The following is a 27983-nucleotide window of genomic DNA, read 5'->3' on the forward strand; positions in this document are numbered from 1 at the left end:
AGCCATTCACTGCAGCTTCTATCACAGTTATGTGGGAAATGACATATGTAGAGTGCTTAAACTGCCTTACAGAACACAGAGGAGTAAAGAGGCTGAAATAAAATTTGCCAGGTGATATTGGTTCTCACATTTCCCAACTTAGACAATTTACTTTAGCCTTTAAAAACCTATTTTCTGTATAGTAGCATTACTATTAAAACGGAACTGACAAACTACAGAGTGTAGCAGCTTTACAGACACTGCTGAACCAAAGGCAGATCAGCAAGTGAGGATCTGAACCCTGAAACGATTCTAAAAGAAGCACAACTGCTTATATGAGTTCAAACCTATTCACTTGAAGTCCTGACTCACTTGTGCAATATTTTTTCTCTGGAAACAGAACTGTAATTCTACTTTTGTTGTCTCATGGTCTAGTTGACTGGATAGGGCTGGGGGATAGGTTGGACTGGATGATCTTGGAGGTCTCTTCCAACCTGGTTGATTCTATGATTCTATGATTTCCCTTTGTAAGATGCCCGAGGAAGACATGAAAGGACAAAAAATGTCTTTCCATGCTGAATATGTATCTTTAAAATGCATCTCAGCTATAAATTGCAAAGTTCAGCTCAATGTATATTCAGTGGAGAAAGGAAGATGCCTCAAGAGGTTATTGCTAGCATCTGTATCCAATGGTCAGAGTTCAGTGTTATGAATACCATCATGATGTTTTAATTCCCAACACAAATTGTTTTTGTTATCAGAAAAAAATGCAAACTAAGGGAGATATGCAAGGGAATGTACAATTTAATCCATAAAACTTGTGACATTTTAATGCTGTATTTACTTTTCTGACAGCAGATAACACAGGAGGTCAAAAAAACCTTGCCAAAACACCATATTCTTATCAAACTGAGCTCTGTTAAGCTTTTAATGATGGCAGGACCAAACACTATTAGCAACAGTAAAGTCTAAGACCAGAAAGTTTAAAATAATGACAGTAATAATAATACAGAAAACACCAAAGAACGGGGGGGGGGGGGGAAGACAGATATGGACATGCTTATGCCACGTCTTAGAAGACAGCTGTATTCTTCAGCTTACTACAGCACATATGATTAGATTTTTACTTCTTTTTAACTTAATTCCCAGATTTCATGCAAGCCTAACTAGAGAACTCTTCACATTGAACAGGAAAAACCACGAAGACCACTACAAACCAGCGGTTGAATTTTGAGACATTGTTCTACAATATATAGCTAACTGCAATAATAGTGGGTCTATGAATTCATATTAAAAAAGGCTTTACAGTGACACATGTTGGTATTTCTAAATTTTAGAGTACCCAAAGTATTTGTAATAATAGTAAATATTTAACTGGATTCTTTCCAGCTCATTCATCATCATCAGTATGATACATCTGCAACCTTTTCCATTCCTGTACCTTAGTTACATTCAAACAAGATTAACAAAGCTTCTTTTTTCATCTGGGCAGCCCTACCAACTGATTATTGCCATTAACATGATCAGTGAAAAGCTTATGGCTGGCTTACAAAAGCTTAGTATATTACCACACACCTGAAATTTAAAGCAGTGTAAAATGTATGGAAAGAAAACTTAATTGTCATGGTCTAAAAACTGGTACTACTGGGCATAAATCAGACATCACTGATAACTCTGATTTTTATCACAGAAAATTAGTTACCATCAATATCTACATCTTAACTTCTTTTCAGAATGAGAGACTTCAACTGAGAACTAATTTGCTTATTGTCAAATTAGACCTGAAGTCCATCCTAGGAAGCCCATCTCTGGCTGAAATCATCTGAAGTGAAGCATGCTCTCAAAAATGAAGACTATAATTCAAAATCATCATTACATATAAGGTCTGACTACCTCTAGTACAACTTCAATACAATTTTGTTATTTTTTCCCATTACCTGGCATTAGCAACACTCAATCATTGCCTCTTCTAAAAGCAAGCACAGAGTCGTGCCACTTCCACCACACTTGAAAGTCAGTAGACTTGAGCAGAGCCTGTACAAGGCTGCAGTGAGTGGTGTTACCTTGCATGAAACAGAATACTACAGAAAGGATGAAGTCCACTTTTCCTTTCTCAAAAGCACATGTCTTGATTTTCCTAATGACCAAATGCTTCTCCCAGCCCAGTAAGACAAAAAGTCTGGAAGGTATTTTCCCCCATCTGCTGCAGACTTCATCATTCTTTGTGACATTATTAACTGCAGAAGAGCTTTTTACTTTTGCTGCTCTTCAGGATTAATCATGGAAGAAGCACAATACTAACAAGGCATAAAATGAAGCTTTCTGGCAGCTGATTAAATTGAACTAGCAAAACACATGCTCAAATTCTACAGTGTCTGATAGCAGATACTAAACACTAACTACAACCTCATTCGCCATTAGAAAACCACTGTGACCAGCCACACCAGCTGTCCTCCCTGGAACATAATACTACTACTACTCAGCACTTAGACTCAAGGGATTCAAACCCTGCTTTTTTCACTCCAGCCTCCAAGCCTGTGCAAACCCAAATCAACTACACAATTTTGCTCTAAATTTCAAGTCCTTAGTCCATGCTGTTGATAGGCATTGGTTCAGTGAGAAAAGTCTCTCAAGCCATTACCCTTGCAAATATCTGAATACAAAGCAGGAGTTTACAAAATATTACCTTCCTCTACACAGGAAACTTTCCTGTTCAAATCCAAACTGCATCCTTAATGCAAATAAAACAAAGAAAAAAGTTTCTTTTCAAAGACTCCCATGACCTTCACCAGCATTTTTCTTTTGTTAAGAAAGAAGCATCATATAAATAGGTTAAGGGAATAAAAGAATCTCTAAGATTCTTTATAAGACATCTCTATGCACATAATAAATGGTGACTTCATAGTGAAGAACAGGATTTATTAGTCCCTGAAGTAAATGAGGATCTTTGTCTCAGGAAGGTACATCTTTTGCTCATAGCTGCATAAATTTTCATGCTTTATTTCACCTTAAGAGAATATATTCTTAATATTATAATGACCGTGAAGGTATTTAGCACACACAAAAAAAATCAGGTGATTGGCTAACCAAAGAGAATCTAACTCAGCAATGAGGTGAGAAAGAGGATGTCAACAAAGTTTAATTTATGATACTGTCTCCACTAGCAACAGTCTAGGGCAAACCTCAATCTTTTAAATGTAAGATGACATCAGATTCAGAACACAGCTTAGAACCACAGAATGTCAGGGGCTGGAAGGGAGCTCGAAAGATCACCCAGCTCAGCCCCCCTGCCAGAGTTTCTTCACTCTTACCTGCCTGCATCAGTCTCCTTGAAGATCCCATCCTGGTTAGGACACAGTTCACAACTAGGTGTGACACCACATTTGCACGCATCGCAAAACCAAGGCTCAGTGGAATTTTCTGAAGCTGAGCTCATGATAGAATCACTCTCTCCATCAACACCGTAACAACCTACACAGGGGAAAAACAGAAGGTCAGTATAAGACATTCCTAGAAATAAACAGTTATGATTTCAGCAGGAAACATATAAACATTCAGAGGAATGACACTGAGAATCTCAAGAAAGCTTACAACTATGTTTGCAAATACTATCTTCAATGGTAGGTTAACATTTTAAGGAGATTCTGATTTTAAGAGGTTTGTTTAATGTGACTGTCTCTGATTACAACTGAAAACCAGAGGAAAAGGCTGTGTTGCTTTATTCCTTAAACAGTGTTTTCTACTACCTATTAAGAAGGAAAGAAATCCAGACTGAAAGGAATAAACAAAAAGTGGGAATACCTCAAAGCATCTTTTTCAAATAAAGAAATCCATTTCAAGTTAAATGAAACAAACCATAAAATTTGTAAGCATTTCCAGGCTTCTCTTGGATATTCCTATCTTTCTTCCTCTTCCTATTCTGAAAATTACTTATTTTGGGGAGGAGTTGGATTGGTTTGGGTATTTTTTTGAGAGGTGGCCAGTAATACACAGTCAACAAATTCAACTCTCATGTCCACTTCGCATTCTGCATCCAAATCAACTGTAACAGAATAGATGCATGAAATAAGAAACGCTATTTGCATACTTAGGGGTTGTAGGATTGAGCTTAAAAGACCCTCTATAACTTCAAAATCACACTGACAGTTTTGAGGCACCACACTGGTGACTAATGTGGTATATTAATTCTTTTTAAGCACTCTGATTTTCACCTTGTTTTAAATCAAGGCTAGACTCAATCATTTAGTTTCTCTCTTCTTTGTTGTATCTCCTGTGTTCCTTATGATTCCTATGGCATCTCTGCTTGTTTAAGCACCCCAAATTTAGGAAAACAGCATTTTTAAAGTGATTTCAAAGCTTGTTACTTTCTGCAGAAGAGCAGTATTATAAGGAAATATAGGTAACAATATAGTAAAAGAAATGAACTGCATAGAAAGACAGTAAGGCAAATTTTAAAGTTTGCCACCACAAAACTATTTCTGCATATGCCACATCTTTGAACATTTCTTTGTTAATCATTAAGAGAAAGAAAGATGATTTCACTGTCAACACTTAAAACACAGTAGAGACTTCCTAAAAGATTAAATACAGCCATTGAATGCTGCAATTCAATTACAACATGATTTGTTACTTTGCTTCATTACCCACTGAATGGAATAAAACAGCGATAGTGCCCAAACTCCCCTTGTGACAGAATCATAGAACCAACCAGATTGGAAGAGACCTCCAGGCTCATCCAGTCCAACCTAGCACCCAGCCCTGGCCAATCAACCAGACTATGGCACTAAGTGCCTCATCCAGGCTTTCCTTGAACACCTCCAGGGACGGTGGCTCCACCACCTCCCTGGGCAGCCCATTCCAATGCCAATCACTCTCTCTGGGCAGATCTTCCTCTTAACATTCAGCCTAGACCTCCCCTGGCACAACTTGAGTCTGTGTCCCCTTGACTTTGGATCTTTTTAAATAAAGTTCATTAATCCTCATATTTGTATATTCTTAGATTACTCCATGCCTGCCACCTCCTTGAATAACTCTTAAGATAAGTGACATTACTGGCTTAGTGTGATATTAAACTATGAATCCAAAGACATGAAAGGCACAGAATTATAGAATGCTTTGAGTTGGGAAGGACCTGGCTGGATGTTGGGAGGAAGTTCTTCACAGAGTGATTTGCCATTGGAATGGGCTGCCCAGGGAGGTGGTGGAGTCATCATCCCTGGGGGTGTTCAAGAAAAGACTGGATGAGGCACTTGGTGCCATGGTCTAGTTGACTGGATAGGGCTGGGTGCTAGGTTGGACTGGATGATCTTGGAGGTCTCTCCCAACCTGCTTGATTCTGTGATTCTATGACCTTTCAAGATCTCCTAGTCCAACCACCCCACAGTTACAAAGGACATTTTTAACTAGTTAAAGTTGCTCAGATTCTCATCCAACACGACCTTGACTGTTTCCAGGACTGGGGCATCTACCACCTCTTGGGTCAATCTGGGACCATGTTTCACCACCCTCATCATAAAATTTTTCTTCCTTACATTCAGTCTAACTCCACCCTCTTATAGTTTAAAACCAGGCCCTTCCAACAGGATTGCCCTCATCTTTCTTATAGGCTCCTTTAAGTACTGAATGGCCATAAAAAGTTCTCCCTGGAACCTTTTCTTCTCCAAGTCTTTTGTCATAGCAGAGGTGCTCCAGCCCTCTGATCATTTTTGTGGCCCTCCTTTGAACCCACCCCAACAGATCCATGTCTTTCTTGTACATCCAGAGCTGGACATAGTATTCTAGGTGAGGTCTTATCACAGAAGATTAGTGGAGGAAGAATCACCTCCCTTTTGCTTCTTTTGAAGTAGTCCAGACAAAACTATTCAAAACCTGCCTGGATGTGTTCCTGTGTGATCTGGTCTAGAAGATCCTGCTCTGGCAGGGGGGCAGGACTAGATGATCTTTCAAGGTCCTTTCCAGCCCCTGACATTCTGTGATTCTGTGATTTACTGTTCCATAAACGGCATCTACTACTACTACTACTACAGCCAAGCTGTGTATTGATGTGCATGCCAATGTACACAGAAAAGAAACTTTTTAATTCCCTGTTTTTAAAGGCATTGTAATCTGTCAATTGTGGGGGTTTTATGTGACTGCCATTAAAATGCTACTGCAAACACATTAAAATGCTGCCATTAGAACAACTGGTCTAAAATTTATATCAATGAGGGAAACAAGAAGAGAGACTCAATTCTTGCCATAGCTGTATCTGTTCCTTCATTTCTCTGGGACAGTAATTTTCTGCCCAAGAGAACATCTCCATGCACTAAATACATCTACACCTACTCTGGAATATGGCCTCATTATAAAGATCAGAAAATGGTTAACTTAAAGGTAAATTGTAGGTTTTCAAATATGAAATGCTGTGAGATCACAACATTCAAAATATGTTAGGTTCAACCCTTAATTAGACCAACAGTTTTCAGAACAGCATTTTTATATAGTAAATGGAGAGTAGTGAAGAGCATGATCTCACAAAATGAATTTTTAGACCAGAAAGCAGCACATTAGGGTAAAGTGACAAAATGAAAATGCAAAAATGTTCTACTACACTGTACAGCAAATGGCAACTACCCTAATTGCTTTCAGCTAGAGAAATTTCAGTCCCTGACACACACATCACAGTAAAGTAAGAAACAAATAGAGGGGATGGGGGAAAAAAAAAAGACAGCTGGGAAAATGCAGAACTTCTCTCATTTAATTCACAGAGACTAAATCAAGGGCAATAGCTGGCAAGTGAACTACCTTCAGTTATGGCACATGCTGTGACATGCACCAGATATTTTCTTCAGACATGCTGCAATCAATATGTCAATAATCCTGACACCACAGCTGGAGGTGTCCTGCTATTAGAAGATCTTACCACAAAAGCCTTTATCCAAAATGACAGATTAGTGCCTAAAGAAGGTTCTTACAAAAAGAAGTTCAGAATTATATCCACAGAGATGTAAACATAAAGTCAGTGAGAAAGATTTTTTTTCCCTCTTAGGAAAAAATGAAACATTTCTTTGGGTTGGTTTGGGTTTTTTTTTTGGAGGAGGAGGGGGAAGGTTGGTATGTGAAATGAGAACATCTTTTTAGTTGATGGACTTACTGATTAATTACAGGCTGTTTAATGGGCAACATGAATGCAAAACATAATGCTGGGGATTAAAATTGTATGATACTTAGGCACTTTTGGAGCCAGTTACAGATTTCTTCCATTTTGAGCTAGTTATTTGCTCCACAAAATATATAGAGTTTAGGATCTGTCTGCAGAGCAAAGATAACTTTTGGCCAAGTGATGCTGGCCATGCTGGCCATTGCACAGCAAACAGTTGCACTGAAATGGAAACTTTATCACTAGCAATCTCAACACTTGCCAATAAGTCAAGCAGAAGTGCTTAGAAAGGGTCTGTAACTGTAGGTATGAATCAGAAACCCTCTCTTACATTTCTGTGTTCTACATCAGCACTCGCAGAGTTGCTTCCAGATAAGTTACAGAATCATTTCAGCTGACAAAAAAAGACCTTTTAACATCATCAAGTTCAACCATCAACCCAACACCATGCCCACTAAACCATGACCCAAAATGCCACTTCTACATATTTTTTTGAACACCTCCAGGGATGGTGACTCCCTGGGCAGCCTGTTCCAATGCCTGGCCATGCTTTCAGTAATGAATTTTTTCCTAATATCCAACCTAAATCTCCCCTGGCACAACCTGAGGCCATTTCCTCTCATTCTGTCCCTAGTTACTAAGGGAAAGAGACCAACCTCCACCTCAGGTGCGCTCTAGAGAGCAATGAGGTCTCCCCTTGGCCTCCTCTTCTCCAGAATAAACAATCCCAGTTTCCACTTCTCCCCAGACCTGTTCTCCAGACCCTTTGCCCTCTCTGGACACACTCCAGTGAAAACAGACAAAGAGAAGATAACTCCAAAGAAGAGTTATCACTCTTCCTTTCCCCTGAAAGTCCACATCTGTTAACACAATTAAGCACTCTCCTTAATGGACACAATCTTATTGATTAATACCAAGGAGCAATACAAAAAGAATACAAAGCAGGACTCAATAGGCAGCTGCTGCACCAGGTGCTCAAGAGCAGAGCCACTAGTTCCAAGTACACAAGTAATGGAGCCATATGCACAGCAATATACACCTACAGCAAGAGCTCCCTTCATGGAAGGGAGAGAGCCCTTGTGTACAGAAGTAGGCTTGACTCAAAGCCACCATGGTAGTCTTTCCTTTTTAAAAGACCTCATTTTCTCATGATCTTAAATCCCAGTTTGCACAACCAGATTTGCACACTGAAATCAGCAGGACAAAACACATTTAACAGAATATCCTAAAGCCCTGAAAATACAATGTGTAACTCCAGTATTTACAGAGTGTGATTTCACTGCTTAGGTATCTGCAGACCATGTCCTGTCCCAGAATTGCTCACATTTGCTTTGCTAGAGGACAGATGGTTTACCATCAAAAAGAATCCATGTAGTGCTACAAAAAATTACCTGCTAGACTTCAAAGGCTTCTCCTGAAGAAAGCAAGTCAAAATTGAATGAAAAGCAAAGCAAGTGCTCTCCTCCCAGAAGGAGAATGCAGGGTTGTATTACCTTCATGCACTGTTATTCCACAGTTGTCACACTGGATTATTTCATCAGCGTCTTCGCTGTTATCACCAAGACAAACGCAGCAAATCAAAATATGGTCCATTTTCTGGGAACTCCAATTTTGAGACTTCTCAAGGATCAAGGAGTCCTAATGTTGAGAAATGGAGACACATGGATTACAGCCAGGAACTTCAATGTCATTCAAAGCAAAGAGAAGATCTGGTATTCGCTGGAGTATTAAATAACAAACAGGAAAAAAAGATGGGCCATTTCTTTCACAGGACTAACAGCTTCTTTGTGGTCAGAATACTCAAACACTTCGTCCACAAGTATAAGAGCTAGGAGCAAGGAGGGACCTCAACATTGCTGCAGGAGCAAGGAAGGACCTCAACATAGATGCAGGAGCATGGAGGAACGTCAATATAGCTGCAGAAGCAAGGAGGGACCTCAACATAGCTGCAGGAGCAAGGAGGGACCTCAACATAGCTGCAGGAGCAAGGAGGGACCTCAACATAGCTGCAGGAGCAAGGAGGGACCTCAACATAGCTGCAGGAGCAAGGAGGGACCTCAACATAGCTGCAGGAGCAAGGAGGGACCTCAACATAGCTGCAGGAGCAAGGAGGGACCTCAACATAGCTGCAGGAGCAAGGATGGATCTCAATACAGCTACAGGTCTGTTAAGATCCAAAGGTCAGAGAACTGTCTTATTTCCTCAGACAGAAACATGTCTGTAAACCATTTATATGCTACAAAGAGGAACAAACATACATTCCTAAAGCAACATTCAAGAGTTAATAAAAAGGCAATCACTAAGGCCAAAGGTGACCTTGAACTGTCCCAATATTTGGAATATTGTTATAATTTGTACCTTTCAAAAAGAAAAAAGAAACTCAAACATTCACATGGATCTAAAACATCTGAAACCACAGACAAGCCTGTCAAGTTTTCATTTATGCAGACCTATCACCTCAGTTCTACTTTGCTGCAACAGAAACTTCTGTGTCTCTTAAGTAAAACCATATTACATATGAAAACTGGAACAACTTATTTTGCCTCCAACTATATACAGAAGTAAGGATTTGCAGAACAAGTACATTGCCCTGTTTTGGCAAGTTTAAGTGGTCTGTGAACTACACCACTTAAAGAATGTAGCTTTTAATAGAGAATTTCCCTAAGGAAACACAGAGAATTGTTTTACAAACCAAGCTCCATGGAATTTTTTTACCTTTATTTTTTCCTCCATAAAATCCATTTAGGTTTACTATTTTTTTTTTCATTGTGAGATAAAACCACTGTCTTTTCTACTAATATTCATAGTTTCTAGATGTTTTCCTTTTCTAAACACTAAAAGCAAGTCTTGAACTACCTTCATTGGTGGTACGAATGCATATAGGTTAAGCGTGAAATTAGGCACAACAGCAAAAATCAATCCCAGTATAAAGAAAATGACAGAGATGAGCCTGAGAGTTCAAGCCTAAATGGTATCAATTCAAAACAACAAAATATTCCCAACTGCTGTGGTATTCTAGAACAAATAAATAAATAAAGTGGAAGATGCCCTCTCAAAAGACTTCCCCACCCCATTTTCTCATTCTAAGCTCCATTTATGACTTAAGATGCAGCACCAACACAGTGCCTGTGTAGCCTAAGCAGGGAAGAAATAGGAATGCTACCTGAAGTTGGTTTTCATCCACAAGGAACTTAAATCCTCACACTAATCTATGTAGTTATTCATGAGAGCCTCTCGATCTGATACAGTTAAATCTCCGCACAAAAATTTACAGTCAATCATTAACAAAGTCTCTTTGTACTTGAGGTTTATCTGGGCAGCTATTTGGAGGGCAAGGAGAGGAACCTCAGCTTGAATTTAATGCAAGATAAAGATGTAAAATAATCTTACCACCTAAACCTGGGCTCAAATGCTTTACCTCAAGTGATGGAGGAGGCTTCTTGTAACGTTTTTGACCTAGGAAAGGTCAAACAAATACTTGTAGCAGCTAGGAAAGGCTTCTGGATTCCCCCAGGCATTTTCTCTTAATAACATAAGGAAACAACATGTAAAAAAAAAACAACCCTCTCATCTAGAAGTAAAACTTTGAATGTTATAAAACCACTCCTACAATCATGCTTGCTTACAGGAAGGCAACTAATTGTGAAAAAGACAAGATTCTCCACTAGAGAGCTCAGACTTAATGGAGCATTTCTTCCAACATCTTCTTCTCAGGACAAAGTTCCACAGCATTTTGAGGAAAGCAAGAAACTTGCCCTTTGTTTTTTCTTCCTGTTATTCATCATTACTCAAAATACCCACACTTGGCTATCATTCACATTACAGGCAGGAAAATGGCAGCAGATACTCTCTAACTTGGGCAGAAGTGTTGTGCAGTGGCACATCCTTCCCAGATGTATAGAGAAATCAGCTTTTTCTGGCAGTACCTTTGACTTAAACTGCCACTTGGCTTCACTAACAGAGTCTAAAAGAAATTTGCTATCTCTACTGTTATAGAAACATAAGATCTGGTAATTAAAAAAGGAAAAAAAAGGCAAAAAGTCAATAAAAACAAACTATTGCTTTAAATTAAATAATCAGAATTGCACTGTGAAAACAACACTGAAATAATATCAAGGGTTTAGGCAGTGAGAACATATGCAAGCATGGGCAAAAAAGAGAAACAAGCAATGATGGAAAGGCATCAGATTTGGATCTAACATTAAGGATTCCCATCCACTCTAGTTCACATTATGCAAAGACAGTCAGCAGGTCAAATTAAATAGCAGAATAACTTCATTTTCCATGCAGATAGACAGAGAGAGTGATCTGGAATGTATGCTGCTCTCCTCTGCTTTATCCAGGTAAGCACCTGGAAGACTCCATCCCAGAAGCTGAAGTCACTCATCTAAAGAATGGCAACCTTCATGCAGAGATGGCCACTGCTGCCATCTCCTGAGCAAGTCCTGCTCCCTTTTCAAGCGGGAGAAAAAGATTTCAGCTAAATTGCTATGTAGTTCCTCTTCTGAGGTGTTAATGAACAAGTGAGCACTTCAAACTAGATGCCTATACACATCTTTTAGAGGAATAAAACAAAAATGAACCAACTAAATAATCACCTTACTGAGAACAGAAGAATCCCCTAAAGTGATAGCAATTAAAACAACAGAAGAGCAGTAATTATCTACTAATGGTGCTTGACCCTAGAAAAGAAAGCCAAGCTTGTATTCTGTGCTTCATACAGTGAAAAAGCACACAGTATTTCATGGCAGGACAGGGTTAAATACTGTATATGCAGACCTCAAATTGTCTTCCTAAAATACAGAAAAATAAAACAAAAATTACACAGGAATAAAAACTAAACACTCTGCTGCCAACACCTTCCTCCAACACAGGGAAAAGGGAAAAGGGAAAAGGGAAAAGGGAAAAGGGAAAAGGGAAAAGGGAAAAGGGAAAAGGGAAAAGGGAAAAGGGAAAAGGGAAAAGGGAAAAGGGAAAAGGGAAAAGGGAAAAGGGAAAAGGGAAAAGGGAAAAGGGAAAAGGGAAAAGGGAAAAGGGAAAAGGGAAAAGGGAAAAGGGAAAAGGGAAAAGGGAAAAGGGAAGGAAAGGAAAGGAAGAACGCATTGTGAGGAGACTATCTTATGTTCAGAGTTAATTACCTGGACATCTTTTCATTAATTAATTATGCATTCAGACATCTGATTTTCTAAAGACTCAGCTTCTGCAGTGTAATGAGATTTTGCAAGATTTGTCTGCTAGACAGAATTTTATTTCTTCCTTACCATTCTATAACATTATAGTAGTGGAGAGCATCCCATTATAATACACTTAGGTATCAACCTAAATATTAGTCTATAATCCAGTCTACTGATACTCACTGCTTAAAGACTTGCTAAGATAAACAGTACTTTGCTTTACATGCAGTGAAGATAAATGATCAGTTACAAAATTACTATCTGAACTTCAGATGTTCAGATTTGGATTTTAGCCTTTGATCAATGTCCTCAATCTAAGGCAAGAACAGAGGCTGAGGTCCATGCATCCTAAGAAGCTCCACGAAGATACACATCAGAGACAGCTCTGACTTTCTGAAATAAGCCTAATTTTAGTTTGAGCAAATGGAAATTACAGATATAATTGAGATTATATTCCTAAGAATGTAGAGTTGCATCTCCATTCTGATGGGGGAAAGAACTCTGAAAGAAAACTGCCTATGTCTATTTGAAGTTCTGATCATTAGTACTGGTACAGCAATTTCAGGTCCTAAGCCAAAAGAGACTGGGGGTAACACCACTAGAATTACAGAGCTAGGCAATGAAAGATGACTGTACAAAAAGCAACAAAGCAAAAACCAAACCAGAACTATGCCTCTTTTTCTTTTCTTTCCAATCACAATTATTTCTAGCAATCAAAACAGTACAGCTCGTTTGTAATCATATATATACATAATACAAAGTACCTGAAACAGACATTACTGATTCTTCCAAATGCTCTGTCTAGTTCCCTGTCATTTTACACACTGGAACAAAAATTAAATGGAAGAGCAGAACTTTAAATAGTGTCATACCACTATTATTTATCAAATGTTATGTTGACATTGCAAGTTATTTCCTGAAAACTGAATGTACTTTGCTACTGCAGGACATGAAGCCAACCATTCTGGCAACCTAACCCCTTTTCCACAGGCACAACTCTCAAGGCAACTCTACCTGTGCAGAGGGAAAAAGGTTGCATTATTAAACACTTAAAGAATTTTCACAGGAGATATTTAATATAATAAAAACAGTCCCCAAATGCTTTTTTAGTGCTGCAAGAAACTGCCTCATTTGTGAGCACTATGAGCAAACATAACATGATTTTCATGATTTTAAGCCCAGCGTGTTTATTTCTTTACTGAGAATTCTTCTACCTGGGAACTTAAGTGTTCAGACTTTGATGCTTGGCTCAAAGAAGGGCTAGGACATAGAACAATCTGTCATTTAGCTGTTTTATATGTCACAGATGTTTTAACTTTTAAAACATCACAGCTATTCAACATTTACGTTCAAACGTTAAGTCTCGCATATTGGACCTCCTTCACTTTAGAACTAATTCAATCCCTCTTAAAGTCAAGAGAAGTCTCTCTAGTGACTTTAATGGCATTAGATTGGCCAAACTGTCCAAGCAAGTGTATTTAATATGCACAGTTTTGCTGCTTTGCTCAATCCTGCAAACACAGTTTCAGCCAATCAGTTTAACCTTTCAAATTAACAGAATAGCTACCGGGGAGTAGCTTCCACTTGTCAACAGATAGATTATAGAAAGTTGTTTGCACTACCTCATTACTCTTGCTTTGTGAAAGAGCCAGGCTATCATTTGTCAATTCCTCATCATCTGCATTATTCCTGTTAAGAACTTTACTCTTCTTCTTCTTGGATCCTCCATCGCTAGCGGTGCTGCTGTTATCTTCTTCATTACCTTCCTCCTCGTTGTCATCCTCGTCGCTCCCGCTTCCATCATCTTCGTCATCCTCGTTATCTCCATCACTCCCCTCTTTCCGCAGGGCGTTTTTACCTTTCTTTTTCTCAGCAGTAGGCCTCCAGTCATTGTCATCTTCACTGTCATAGTCATCCATGTCATTCAGCCCTTCCATCGAGACAAAATCCAGCAAAGGTCGGTTCCTGCGCAAATTCCATTTCTTCGGTTCGTTTGTCTGCTCATCAGCCACTGTGTCAGCTTCGGTTGCTTTCTCCTTCTCTTTCTTCTTTTTTGGCTTTTCTTCTTCATCTTCCTGCTCTTTCTTTTCAGCTTTAATTACCTCTTTGTCTGCCGTTGGTACCTCTTCTTCAGCGGAGCTTTTCGGCTGTTGCTCTTCTACTTTCTCTTCCGTCAGTTCCTCCTCCAAGACATTTTCTTCTGATTCAGTACAGGAACCTTCACCACTGTCCTTTGATGCATCTTCACTCCCATGACCACTTCCTTCAGAATCTGTTGAGCATATGAAAATTTAAAAAAAAGGTTCCGACACAAATGCACCCCCAAAAAATAAAACCTGTTGAAGCCAGTTGCTAAACAAAAGAATGATGCATGTTCCTCCCTCATTAGGCATTCCACCTATTCTTTTTTCAGCTGGTGTCCAAACACTGCTATTTCGAGTGGTATGTTGAGAATCTGTTAAAACATGAGTGCATTGTAAGATGGCAAAAAAAAGATGGCAGAACTGCTTAAATGAACGTTTAAATGTTCCTTTGAACTGCAGCTCATTAACAAAAAGCAGGAGCACAGAATAATTTCCACGTGAAGTCACAGCTTAAAAGAAAGAGCATTCCAGGGTTTGGTTTTTTTTTAAGTTCTGGAGGTGTTTTCTAAAGAAATCTTCAAAATAAAAAGCTAGCCAACAGAAGAGGCTGAAAATTACAAATTGAAGAGTTTATGTAACAAGGACTGACAACAGTATGGATAATCCTACACCTTCAGTTTTAGTACAGCATCTGTAGTAAATAGTACACATTTATTTTGCTGAATTAGGGGAGCTCTTCTAATTTCCAGCATTGTTTCACTTATTGATCTCACAGAAGTTATACCTTGCTCAGTGTTGCACCTTCACAATCATCCTTAGATGCCATAAGGTATTGTACCATATCTTAAATTTTAACCTTATGCCATAAGGTATTGTATCACATCTTAAATTCTAACCTTCTACCATAAGGTATCCTATCATAGCTTAAATTTTAACCTTATACCATAAGGTATTGTATAATGTCTTAAATTCTAACCTTAATCCATAAGGTGTTGTGTCATACCTTAAATTCTAACCTTATACCATAAGTTATTGTATCATATCTTAAATTTTAACCTTATACCATAAGGTATTGTATCATATCTTAAATTCTAACCTTATACCATAAGGTATTGTATCATATCTTAAATTCTAACCTTATACCATAAGGTATTGTATCATATCTTAAATTCTAACCTTATACCATAAGGTATTGTATCATATATTAAATTCTAACCTTCTACCATAAAGTATTGTATCATATATTAAATTCTAACCTTCTACCATAAGGTATCATATCATAACCTAAATTTTAACCTTATGCCATAAGGTATCCTATCATATCTTAAATTTTAAACTTATGCCATAAGGTATCCTATCATATCTTAAATTTTAACCTTATGCCATAAGGTATTGGATCATATCTTAAATTCTAACCTTCTACCATAAGGTATTGTGCTAGTTTGAGCCTAGCTGGGATATCTGAGTGAGAGGAATTACAGAATAGGCTGTGAAAAGGAAACAATGGTGACATCTACTTCACTCATAGGCTTGCTGAGATGTATAGAAACAAGAACATAAACCTAGATAACAGAGTTGCTCTTTGGTTTTGGCTGCCTCCTTTTTCCCTCTCTAACATGCTGTCTGTGTAACTAATCCCTCTGCTTCCTAACCCCCCTGGGCTGATCCTCCAAACTCATCTTGAACGTAAGGCAAAATCTGGGATAAGGTAGAGGGGTGGAAAAGAGGTGGAAGGGTGGTTGGGAGCCCCTCCCAGGGACTCAGGTTTCTAGGAGGGCTGCTGTGTTTCTGTATTACTTTTCAACTTGTCTATTTCTGTCTATAGCTGTATTTATATTGTAAATATCTGCTTGTATATTGTGCTAAGCTGTAAATATAAAGTTTCATTCTTTAATTTCCAGCAGCTGAGTCTAGTCTGGGTGATTTTCTTAAGTGTGGAGGGGGCAGGTAACATCCAAACCATTGCAGGTATTGTATCATACCTCAAATTCTAACCTTATACCATATGGCATTGTATCACACCTTAAATTCTAACCTTATATCATATGGTATTGTATCATATGTTATCTTCTATCATATGGTATTGCTCTTCATGTAGTTACTATTTCCCTCAATTAACACAGGGCAATCTGAGCAATACAAAAGAACAGGACTTGTATTTAAAAAGAAAAGATCACAAAAATAAGCCATCTGTACTATAAACTACATGTGAAAAATACTGGGGAAAAATAAAAAACTAACTTGTTAAATTTTGAAGACATCATCCACCTCTTCCATCTCTCATCCTCTATTCACCTGCTACTTTGTATTTAGTATATTAAATGATGAAAACCTCAAAAAAACATTTTAAATGTATATATTTTTTTCTTAACCTAGCAAGAAAAAAAGAAGTTGCTTCATCCAGTGCAAGATCAGTTAGGCAATGGTTCACTTTCCAGTTTTTCCAGAGCCATCTCTAAGTTCATGACACAGAAAAAACACATTGATGCTCAATGACCTCTTTGAACCAATTTTTTTTTCTATGACTCTATGCCTGCAAGTGTTAAAAAATCCTGAATTGCTTTAGTTGCCACAAAAAAACAAACCACCAAACCCACTACTATCACCTCAGACAGAATTTCTGTGCACACCCATATCTGTGTAAAGCCAAATAAACCCAACAGTGGGGTCAGCCTGCTGCACACTTCACCTGGCATTTATTACCACCCCACAGAACAATGTCTATGACTGGCCAGTAACTCAGTTGTTACCATGACAGAATCTGAAAGTTCTTGATGGAGATTGTTTAATTGTCAACCAAAACAAAATCCAATCCATCAGCAGTACTATTAACCAAGGCATTCATGTGATCAGTTCCCTTACAAGCTGCTAATAGAAGGCAAACAATTCCTGCAAACATTCTAACCTTTAGAGAGGCAGGGAAAAAAGTGAGAATGGAGTCACACAAGGTATTGTACAGGCTTTTAAAGGAAAGGCTGTACAAAAGTGGAGTACTGCAATGAATGGCTGTAAGCTCTTCTGAAGGGATTGGCAGGGAAGGAGAGGTGGCAGAGTGGCACTGGATATTAGAGAGTGAAGACATCTGCTGGAAATACAACACAGCAGAGAAGAAACAAGAGGGTCCTGGAGTGTGGAAGAGAACTTCCTGACACAGGGGAGGTGCCTCACTAGACCTGCTGCTTACAAATAGAGCAAGACTGATGGGTGATGCGGTGGTCAGAGGTCTAAAACTGCTGCCATAGACTTTCCTAAGGCAGATTTTGGACTGTTCAGGTCACTGGCTAAGAGTGTCCTTTGGGAGGCAGTCCTGAAGGACAAAGGAGTCCAGAAGGCTGGATGTTCTTCAAGAAGGAAGCCTTAGAGGCACAGGGGCAAGCTGCCCCCACGTGTGATAAAACAAACTGTCAGTGAAGACAGCCACCAGCCTGGCTGAACAGAGAGCTCCTGCTGAGGCTCAGGGAAAAACGGCCAGACAGCTCAAACCTCTCCTGTTAGGAAAGACTGAGTTGGGATTGTTTAGCCTCACAAAAAAGAAGGCTCCAGGGAAATCTTATTGCAGCCTTTAAATACACAAAGGAGGCTTATCCCAGGATCACAGGTTGGTGGAGTCTGGAAGGGACTTATGGAGATCATTTAGTTCAAGTCCCCTGCTAAAGCAAGGGCACACCAAGAAGGCTGCACAGCAACACATCCAGACAGGGTCTGAAATTCTCCAGTGAAGGCTGCACAGCTTCTCTAGGCAGCCTCTTCCAGCAAGCGCTTAGGTGCAACTTCTTGCGTTCTAGTTTGTGCCCGGCGTCCTCTATCCTATCACTGGGCAAAACTGAAAAGAGACTGGCTCTATCCTCTGAACATCCACCCTCTGGGTGCTTGCAAGTACTGATAAAAGAGACTTTTCACCAAGGCCTGTAGCGACCAGAACAGTGGAATAATTCTCAACCTAAAAGAGGGTATGGTCTAAACTGAAAGTAAGGAAGAATTCTTTTTACAGTAAGGCTGGCGAGACACTGGGACAAGCTGCCCAGAGAAGTTATGGATGCTCCATTGTAAAAGGTGAGACTGGATGGAGCTTTGAGCTCCATGAGACACTGGGACAAGCTGCCCAGAGAAGTTATGGATGCTTCATTGTAAAAGGTGAGACTGGATGGAGCTTTGAGCTCCATGAGACACTGGGACAAGCTGCCCAGAGAAGTTATGGATGCTCCATTGTTCAAGGAGAGACTTGATGGGGCTTTGACCCCCATGAGACACTGGGACAAGCTGCCCAGAGAAGTTATGGATGCTCCATTGTTAGAGGTGAGACTGGATGTGGCTCTGAGCCCCATGAGACACTGGGACAAGCTGTCCAGAGAAGTTATGGATGCTCCATTGTTAGAGGTGAGACTGGATGTGGCTCTGAGCCCCATGAGACACTGGGACAAGCTGCCCAGAGAAGTTATGGATGCTCCATTGTTCAAGGAGAGACTGCATGGGGCTTTGAGCAATCTTACTCAGTAAAAGATGTTCCTTGAAACAGCAGGGAGTTGGCCTAGATGATCTTTAAAGATCCCTTCCAACCCAAACCAGCCTATTATGTTTGCCAGCTCTCATAAACACTTCAGATGTAATTCCTAAAGGTAGACTCTCATACTAGACATTACAGATTAAATGTCATCTATGTGCAAAAGCAGAATGTATTTTGCATCTCACTTGCCAGGTTCTGAGTGCTAACGTGCACTACCTGTCTCACTGTAAAGAAGACAGTACACAGTTTTCCCTTTAAAGGGGATTCTGAAGGTACCTCATATTATATGATTCTATGATTTGCTTTTGTTTTCTTTCCCCATCATAACTCCATGGCAGTAATTTCTTTGCATACATTAACTGTGCTGTTTGATTTCTAATTATGCTTAGACTTCAGGAGAATTTAAGCCTCCAGTTTGTTTTGGAGGGGAATTTTAGTCTAGGTATAACTTAACCTTTACCATTAGTACTGCAGCACTAAGAATACTATCTGCTTTATGCCTTGCAAACAGTATAAAGCAGAGAACATATAAATATTAGTTGCATTCACTTCTCTCCTTCCAATTTGTTTTTGGACATTCTGCTTTTTCCTCCCCTTTCTGCCTGCATGCACACACCAGCTATCTACAGTAAGGGATACTCCTGTCTGAATGCAGCCACAGTGCTAGGTGCTTCTGTAGAAAGAGCTATTCTGTGATAACAGCTATTTTTGCAGTTGTTCCTCTTTCAGACACACCTTCAGTTGGGAAGGAGCTGTAATATACAATTTTCCTCTTGAAAGAAACTCCTAAAGAATAGCTCTTTCAAATTGCCAACCGTGTCATGTCATTCCCTATGGGAGAAAAGCCAAGCTACTCTCAGTGCAAGATGTGGCCAGATACACCAGCAAATAGTGAAGTATACAGAGTTACACTGAGAACAAATATGAGCTACAGCAGTTGTGAGAATGGGAAAATGTTATTTCTGTGCACCTTTTGTACCTCCAGCTCTACCGAGCACAACAGCAGGTGGCAGTCAAATCCAAAAAGGATAATGCTGAAAAAAAATCTCTGGGGCAGAACATTAGGCTCAAGAATTAACATCAAAAAAGTGTAATGAAGATAAACAAGTGACTATTAATCTCCATCCACATCAGCTCTGGAGTCTTGTATAATAGATACAATGCACAAGACCACAGGGGAAAGCTACTGAAATCACTAAAGCAGTTAAAATTCTCTCAGGGTTTTGCAGGAGTATTTTACAAGTAACTTCAATCATGACACCCCATGATTATTTTTTTTTCCTATCCCAAGAATATCCATGCATACAGAGAGAAGTGCTACACTGTGCAAGTCTGTGGCTGCCCACTCACAGGCTGACTCTTCAAAACAGTATTTAGCCTAACAAGCAGCCCTGTAAAAATGGGTTTTATTGTCTGTTTTAAATTGAAATCTGAAGGATAAGCTAGATAAAGGAAAATGCTTTGAGCTTGCCTCTTCCACTAACAAAGCCTAACCAACCCCGGACAGCAGAAGAGAAGCATCTGGAATCATTTTGGAAAGAGGAACATAAATGAAACTTGTTTAGTAAGCAGTTTCCTCACTTCTGCACTCCAGTAATTATATCAGACAGCATTTCACTAAACATCTACTCAAATTACAAAAGCACTCAGAACTCAAGTCGGCCAGTTTTCACTTGAGACACTGGGAACTGCCTTATTTAAGATGCTACAACCCAGATGGCATTGGTTACCCTACTTCATGAATTTTCTTCATGATTCTTCGTGTATCAAACTTTTCTTTTTTGGAATGAAGCACTCTAAGCCCCATGACTTCCCTCAGCAAAGCTGCAGTCCTAATTAATGCATAAAATTGGACTCCAATATAAATAACTCAGCAGTGACAGGGAATATATTGTAAAGACACGTCTAAAAAGTCTCATCTGGGAGACAGTTGAACATGTGTCTGGGACAGGACATGCTGAGTCTAAGCCCCTGAAGCACTGTATTAAGCATATACCCGAGACACTCGAAACATCTCATCCTCACTGAGCATGTCCAGGCTCTCAGAGGCTGCAAACAGATCATCCCACCAAGCTAGAATAAGCAAAGCAGGGAAGAACCTTCTCCAAGTGGTAGGTAACAGAGAAGAGATGGACATACACATCAAAAACGAGGTGTAAGAGAAAGTAGAGTAGCAAAGTAGGAGACCATAAAAACACTGTTCAAGACCAAGTGAACAAGCAGAAGAACACTGCACCAATAAGCCAGGGTTCTGTAAGTGACAGACTGGTCAGACAAGGCACAAAGAGTCACAGTTAGAGAAAAAACAAAAAAGAATGTTCTCATCCCATCACCAGATCTATCCCACCCAGACACACTAGAATTCAAGCCTAGATTTCTGTTACATTATTCCTCTGCTGTCAGTAAACACATGGAAGAACAGAAATCTCAGTGTTTTTAAAGAGGATGCAAGTTCAAACCACTTGTCAGTCACTCCAAAGTGTTACTTCAAGTGGTAGGCATCTATAGGGATAAAGGATCTCACTTGGGATGAAGACAACCCAAGAGAACATAATGCCCATGTTTTTGGTTTCTTCAATGAGAAAAGGCCCTCTGGCATTCCAGTCTGAGGGACTCCACATTTCAGTTGCAAAGTAAAGCCTTGGAATTATTGTAACAGTTAAGACTGTGCAGTTAAATGATCATTTACTAATGTCTGGCTACTCAGTACTTTCTTTTACCATCACTGTCTACTGAAACACCTTACAACTTTACTGCTGCATGGCATGTAAGCTTAGTCTCAAAAACAAATATATTGATTTTTTCATCAACACTTCAGTAGTGTTTATCACTACCTCATTTTGGTACTTCACAAACATTTCTTTGTATTACAACATCCTGTATAGGAGGAAAGCGAAAGCGGAATCTCGGTTGTACTAAGCGGAAATGAATTACAGAAAGATAAAGGTATTTTCAACTTTTTATTTCTAGATCAAGTCACAGGTTTTTTCAGGGTACCTGATATATGCATTTATAAAGGTCATCACACATTTTAAACAGAACTCCTACCGCCTTCAGTTGCAGTACCAGTACATAATATTGATGCAAGTCAGGCTCCACGCTCAATACCAAAACCCCAAATGGATACAAATGTCTCTGAAAATATGAGTCTATGAGACATGTAGCAGAAATAGTGACAGAATCCAGTTCTTCAAGGCAGCATTCAGCTACACTCCTCTAAGCTACACTGAGATAGAGAGGCAGCCCTTAAATTCACACATCATTCTTGTTCAGGGACCACACTACATTTTGCTGCATTGTTTCAATTTCGATATATGAGCTGCCAAAACTGACCAACTTCACCAATGAAGAGAGAAGAAAACTGGTAAATCCTTGCCTTGGAATCCTGATGGGAATTGCTCTACAACTATGCACCAAAACTTCAGTTGAGTATATTACAGTACTGTCATTTTGTCACATACTTGTACCCTCTGATTCCAGAAGGACAGCTTTTTTGCTTGATCCCACATTAAGATTACATATGACATTCTTTATAAAGGAACACAGAAAAATACAGTACTTTAAAACATGGCATTACTACTTTCTATCACATAGAAACAGAAAAGCCATGGAAAAATTGCTTCATTCAATATTAACAGAACAAAGAGCCCACGGGCCTGAAAAATTATTTACATTAAAGTAAATTTACATGAATATAACAGTTCTAAAATCAGTCTCCCTACAGAAATGTCAGAATGATGAGGTATTTAAACTGGAAAAGCCAGTAATAGCCTGTTGGTGCCACTTAAATCCAAAAGCAAAGAAATTTGGTGCACTGGAAGTGAAAGCCATATCTCCTATGGATTTCTTTTGGTGGAAACAGAGGTTAGGAGGTGAGGAATACTTTCTGTGGTTAAAAAAAAAAGAATGTACCAAAGCATCAATATTCTGAATACAAACATTCAAAAATGTTGATTCCTTCCTAGAATTACTTAACATCAATTTCCAAATCCTTACTGCATCTCAGATTCCCAGAAATCTGGCAGAACAATGAACATGTGTAAATGTTTAACTCTTCAGGGCTCAGTCCTCCTAAACTTGTACAATACTGTCTACAAGCACATATCACTTGACATCCTAGAGCTCATATATATGGATGTAACATAGCCAGCAGGAAGTAAACAGCTTCAGCATTCTTTCAGTATTCAAAAGGTCCTTTCAGTTTTGACTTTCAAATTTGTTGGGCTTTGGTTTTGAACATCTATACAGGCATGTTTGAATCAAATAAACATACATTGCAGAGCTGTGGAACTGCCACACTTCTTCCCTTCTGCCACATTTGTTACACTCTGTGAGGAAGCTACACAATACAATCCTGAATTCAAACGAACACTAAATACTGATTTGCAACAGGCTGCACATGGAGAGACCTCTATGGTTACTGAAAAGCAGCAAGCAACAGCCCTGACAACACTGAAGAAATATACACCAAGCTTTGTGAAAACCAGGAAAACTTGTATTCTATGAGCAACAATCCATTATTTGTCTAGTAAAGTTGCTTGCATGTATACACACACATTCTTTATGTAGATATATAGCTGTATTAAAAAAACTTCGAAGTTATCCATTGTATTTATATGCATGTGTGTGTGTTTAAAAAAGTCACTTTGTTTCAGCAGTTCCAAATCTAAAGAGACTTAAGTACAACGGAATTTTAGGCTATGTTCTATCAGCTTCATTTTAAATCACAGCAGAGACATTCTGCTCCAAATGTCCTGCAACTATTACACATAAGGTAACTTTTTTCCTACTTTCAACTTCAGAGGTTATGTGTTTTAATAACTTCCTATTTGTCAACTTCTCCTAACTTTCTCCTTTCATACTGAAAACCTTGGAATAATATGTAAAATGGCAAAGTCTGCTGCTGTTTCAGTGTTTTCATTACACTTTAAACTTCATGGAACAGAACATTAATTCCTACTACAAGTGACAGATACAGCTTCCGAAACAAGGCTGTATGAATATATGAACACAAAACAATAATTAGGAAAACATTTTAAGCAGAACTTTATGAGGCTTTTTCTCATATGCTTGTTTCAACTCAGTGTTGCTTTTTCAAGTGAGAATCCATCTAACTTCCTCAGAACAAAACTCAGATTGAAATACCCTCAAGGTTTGACACTGACCCCTCACCATGTCTACATATGACACCCTAAAAGTCAAAGAGGATTAGCAATTATAAGTTAATACCCTGCATTCAGACACAGCTGAGACAGAAAACTTTATTATTGTTTGATGACTATCTTCTAATCAAATAATATATTATTCTGAGTTATGTATCCATCTTCCATGATCATTTCCAGTTCTCTTCTTTCCTTAAATCCTGCCTACACTGCTACTCCAGAATAGGGAGATTTGCCTTGAGAACTAAAAATAATTCCCTTCTATGACAAACTGTCTTTACAAATGGCAGTGCCCTTACTCAAAAGAAATGATCAAAAATCCTCAAAATAAGAGTTTACAAGTAAATAAAACAAACCCTCCAGAAATCTCAGCAGGAAACTGGCAAGATGACATCAGTTATACTCTCTTAAGTCAATTGCAGCCTGCCTCTACTAGATGAAACAAGGGAAATACAGCTAAGCTTGGGGTAAAAAAAAACAAGACCTCAGGAGCATTGGGGCGTATCTAAAATCTACCACTGGAGAACTATTAAGCACTTTTAAGTTCATTAATAAGGAGGAGTTTGCCAGATGTTAGAAAACAACCCTTTAAATGGAGATGGGGAATACTTTCTCATGATCCATTCATGCAAAAACACAGATCAGTGTTCCCAGTGCAGAAATACAAAGCAAAGTCATTTAACAAGCTCTCATAACGCTTCCCTTACATCTTACACATCCTGCATCTCTGCTTATTCCCCCATTGGAATACCCAATGTGCAATTTATTCACCGACATGGTCCTGCCCCTCCTTTCGCTTCCTATCCTTCCAATACACTTGAATTTACTCATTTTATTTTAGCATCTTCTTTACTTGAAGTTTCTGTGGGTGTTTACTGCAGATACAGGAATCTGCACAATAGGAAGGACTGCAGAACAAAACCACTCTGAGGCAAAGGCTTCCTTCTAGTATGAAATGCACACAGCTTTCTGCATAGCCATCTGTATGGACACCTTGTCCATTACTAAAAAAAAACCCAAACCAATAAAAACCTGAGCAGATTACCTTTCTGCTCAAGGCTTGCATTCACCAAGTGCAACTAACCCTGAGAAATAGGCAAGTGCTTAAGTTGACAACCAACTATTATGCAGACTGATTCAAACCAAAATAGCTTTAGAACATCCTTATTACAATACTAAATGCAGGGAATTCCTCAAAAATTACCTCTACACTGAGGAAATATAAAGCAATGCAGATAAGGCAGTCAGCACTACTCAAATGTGTCTGCCAAAACATACTGAGGTGTCTCTTGATAAAAAATGTATTTCATTTCAAGTATTGGATAGATGTTTTGTTTAATCAGCTGTTTCTTATCTGCAGTGGAAGAATTTCCAGTTATCCAACTGCATAACTGAACTTCAAGTGGCTCCAAGTCCCAACAGTTCATTAAGAGCATTCTGTCTTCTCTATATTAAATGAGCAACCATAAACCAAAAATGAGATAATTCTGAACCAAGGAGATGAGGAAGCATATTTACCTGAAGCATCTCCAACTTTAAAATCACTGTCATCAGAGCTATCATAATCTAAAGCTTCCAGCAGCGAAGCTGCCAAAGGCTTCACTTGTCTCCTCTTCGAACTGCGGTCCACTGCAGGGAAAAAAACATAGTACGGTTACTAGGTGGCACAATGAGAATCCAGCATGGTTAAAGATACTTAAATTAAAAGCAGGAATGGCTGTGACAGGCAGGGGTAGTCTCCGCTACACTGTCGGAGCAAAAGCAGATGGCACCGGGGCCACAGAGTCATCTATGCCCACAAGCGGAGGGGAGAATGGGAGGTTTACCACAGCTGACCAGGCGGGAGCTGCCTGCCCGGCGGAGCAGCCGTGCTCCCTTCAGGCGGCGGAAGGCAGCACCGCACCGCACCGCACCGAACGCGGCTCCCCGCCCCGGGCACCGGCACAAACCCCGAGGAGTCGGGAAAGGGGGGAACGGGGGAGGAAGGCTGGGCGGGCACTAGGGTTTGCCTGAGGCTCCCCGAGCCACGAGCACCACCTAAGGTAGGGACCCGGTGTGATCCACCAGCGCCAGAGTCGAGAGGCATGGGGAAAGGGAAGGGGAAAGGGCAGCCGGGACCACGAAGCACCCGAGGGATAACGATGCACCCGCCCGGGGGAGGGAGCGAGGGCGTTCGGCGGGCACCCCGCCACCCCCCCGGGCCAGGGGCGGGAAAAGCTGCTGACGACCACTTACTAAAGCCTGTGCAGGTGAGCGGCGAACGGGCAGAGGCCCTCGGGTGTAGCACCGCGGAGCCCCGGGCCCCTTCCCCAGACAATGGGCACGGCGGCGACCCGGATGCAGACCCGCACCCGCCCGCCCGCGGCGGCCGGTCCCGCTGCCGCGCCTGCGCACCTGTCCCCCGCCCGCCCCGCCGCGCCTGCGCACGGCGAGCGCGCCTGCGCGGCCTGCGGTGCAGCGGAGGGGGCGGCTGTGCCCGGCTGCCCCCGCCGGTGCTCGTCCCTTGGGCAGGCGGCGGGGACCAGGGCTCGGAGGGCCTTGGCCAGCCCTGGGAACTGCCGCAGGGAGGGACGCGTGTGGTCCCAAGTGCTTAACACAGAGTCCTAGTGCAGAGCCATTCATTCTCTGTGTGGGGGTGGGACAGTGTTCAAGGTCTCATTTATTAGGAAAACCCGAAGTCTATCAGGCCTTTATTCTGCTCCCCCCATATAGAAACGAAGCAAAACTGCTTTAATTTAACCCCTGTCCTGCGAACCGAGTTCATTGGAGCATTGTCGAGCTCATTCTATAGGTCCCTTGGAAAACTTCAAGCCAGGTGTTGGTCTTTTCTGCCTAGCAATGTGCTATAGAACCAGAGGAGATAGCCTCGAGCTGCACCAAGGGATGTTTAGGTTGGCTATTAGAAGAAACTTACCCACTGAAGGGGTTCTCAAACACTGGAATGTGCTCCCCAGGGAGGTGGTTGAATCCCCATCCCTGGAAGTGTTCAGAAGATGGAGAGACTGCAGAATCATAGAATCAACCAGGTTGGAAGACACCTCCAAGCTCATCCAGTCCAACCTAGCACCCAGCCCTAGCCAGTCAACCAGACCATGGCACTAAGTGCCGTGTCCAGGCTTGGCTTCAACACCTCCACCTCCCTGGGCAGCCCATTCCAATGCCAATCACTCTCTCTGCCAACAACTTCCTCCTAACATCCAGCCTAGACTTCCCTTGGCACAGCTTGAGACTGTGTCCCCCTGTTCTGTTGCTGGTTGCCTGGGAGAAGAGACCAACTCCCACCTGGCTACAACCTCCTTTCAGATAGACGTAGACAGCAGCTTTGTGAGTTTCAGGTTTTGAATAGAGTGGCAGAGTAGAAAATTCCAGAGAGAAACGTGAATTCTGCATTCATTCTGTGCTTGCATTTCCTAAATTTTTGCAGCACTTCATCACACCCATAGCTCGTGTTCATACTGGCACCTCCCATTTCTTCCACCCATTTTGGGCTACATAGAGTAGCCTGACTGCACAATGAACACCACTGCCGCATCTCATTCTGCCTTCACCACCCAAATAGGCTCTTGGATTATGCAGTCTGTTGTTCCTTTCAAAACTCCAACCCCCCTTCTGTTCTGCGTGTCTTAGCTTTTCACACCTTAAGGGGGCTTTGCCCTTTAATTGGCATCCCCATCCTACTTTCTCTACACACACTTCAGTCTTAACAGAAGAAGTAGCAGGGCTTGGAGCTCTTGATTTAGACTCTGCAGATCCACGCTGGCACATGCAGTAAAGAGTTCTGCAGCAGCCCTTGCCTCACAATGGGCAAGCCCCTGATCATGTCCCATACAGTGATTGACAGCACAGCTCAAATCACGCATGAGGGGAAGGAAAAGTAAACAGAACTGGCTGTAGATTAAGTTTTATGTTGAAGAGCAGACTGAGGGACACAGGCAGCTTGAA

The 27983-nt window shown here is 40.5% G+C and overlaps 1 protein-coding gene across 9 annotated transcripts in view; it reads right to left on the bottom strand.

The window, feature by feature from the left end:
• The window catches only part of PHF14 (PHD finger protein 14), a 151458-nt gene extending 125042 nt beyond the window's left edge, over nucleotides 1-26416 (bottom strand). For 8 of the 9 annotated variants that reach the window (XM_064167167.1, XM_064167165.1, XM_064167171.1 and 5 more), the window contains exons 1-5: nucleotides 26079-26234; nucleotides 25560-25670; nucleotides 13914-14563; nucleotides 8611-8755; nucleotides 3291-3450 (exon numbers count right to left, since the gene is read on the bottom strand). In XM_064167167.1, coding sequence (XP_064023237.1) covers nucleotides 3291-3450; nucleotides 8611-8755; nucleotides 13914-14563; nucleotides 25560-25670; nucleotides 26079-26127 — 1115 coding nt within the window. In that variant the 5' untranslated portion in view covers nucleotides 26128-26234. Of the gene's footprint in view, nucleotides 1-3290; nucleotides 3451-8610; nucleotides 8756-13913; nucleotides 14564-25559; nucleotides 25671-26078; nucleotides 26235-26276 lie in introns of those variants that run through there. The other variant, XM_064167166.1, reaches the window with a different exon arrangement.
• Between the last annotated feature and the right edge of the window lie 1567 nt (nucleotides 26417-27983).

The sequence above is a fragment of the Pogoniulus pusillus genome, chromosome 28 (assembly GCF_015220805.1).
Source record: "Pogoniulus pusillus isolate bPogPus1 chromosome 28, bPogPus1.pri, whole genome shotgun sequence".
NCBI lineage: Eukaryota > Metazoa > Chordata > Aves > Piciformes > Lybiidae > Pogoniulus > Pogoniulus pusillus.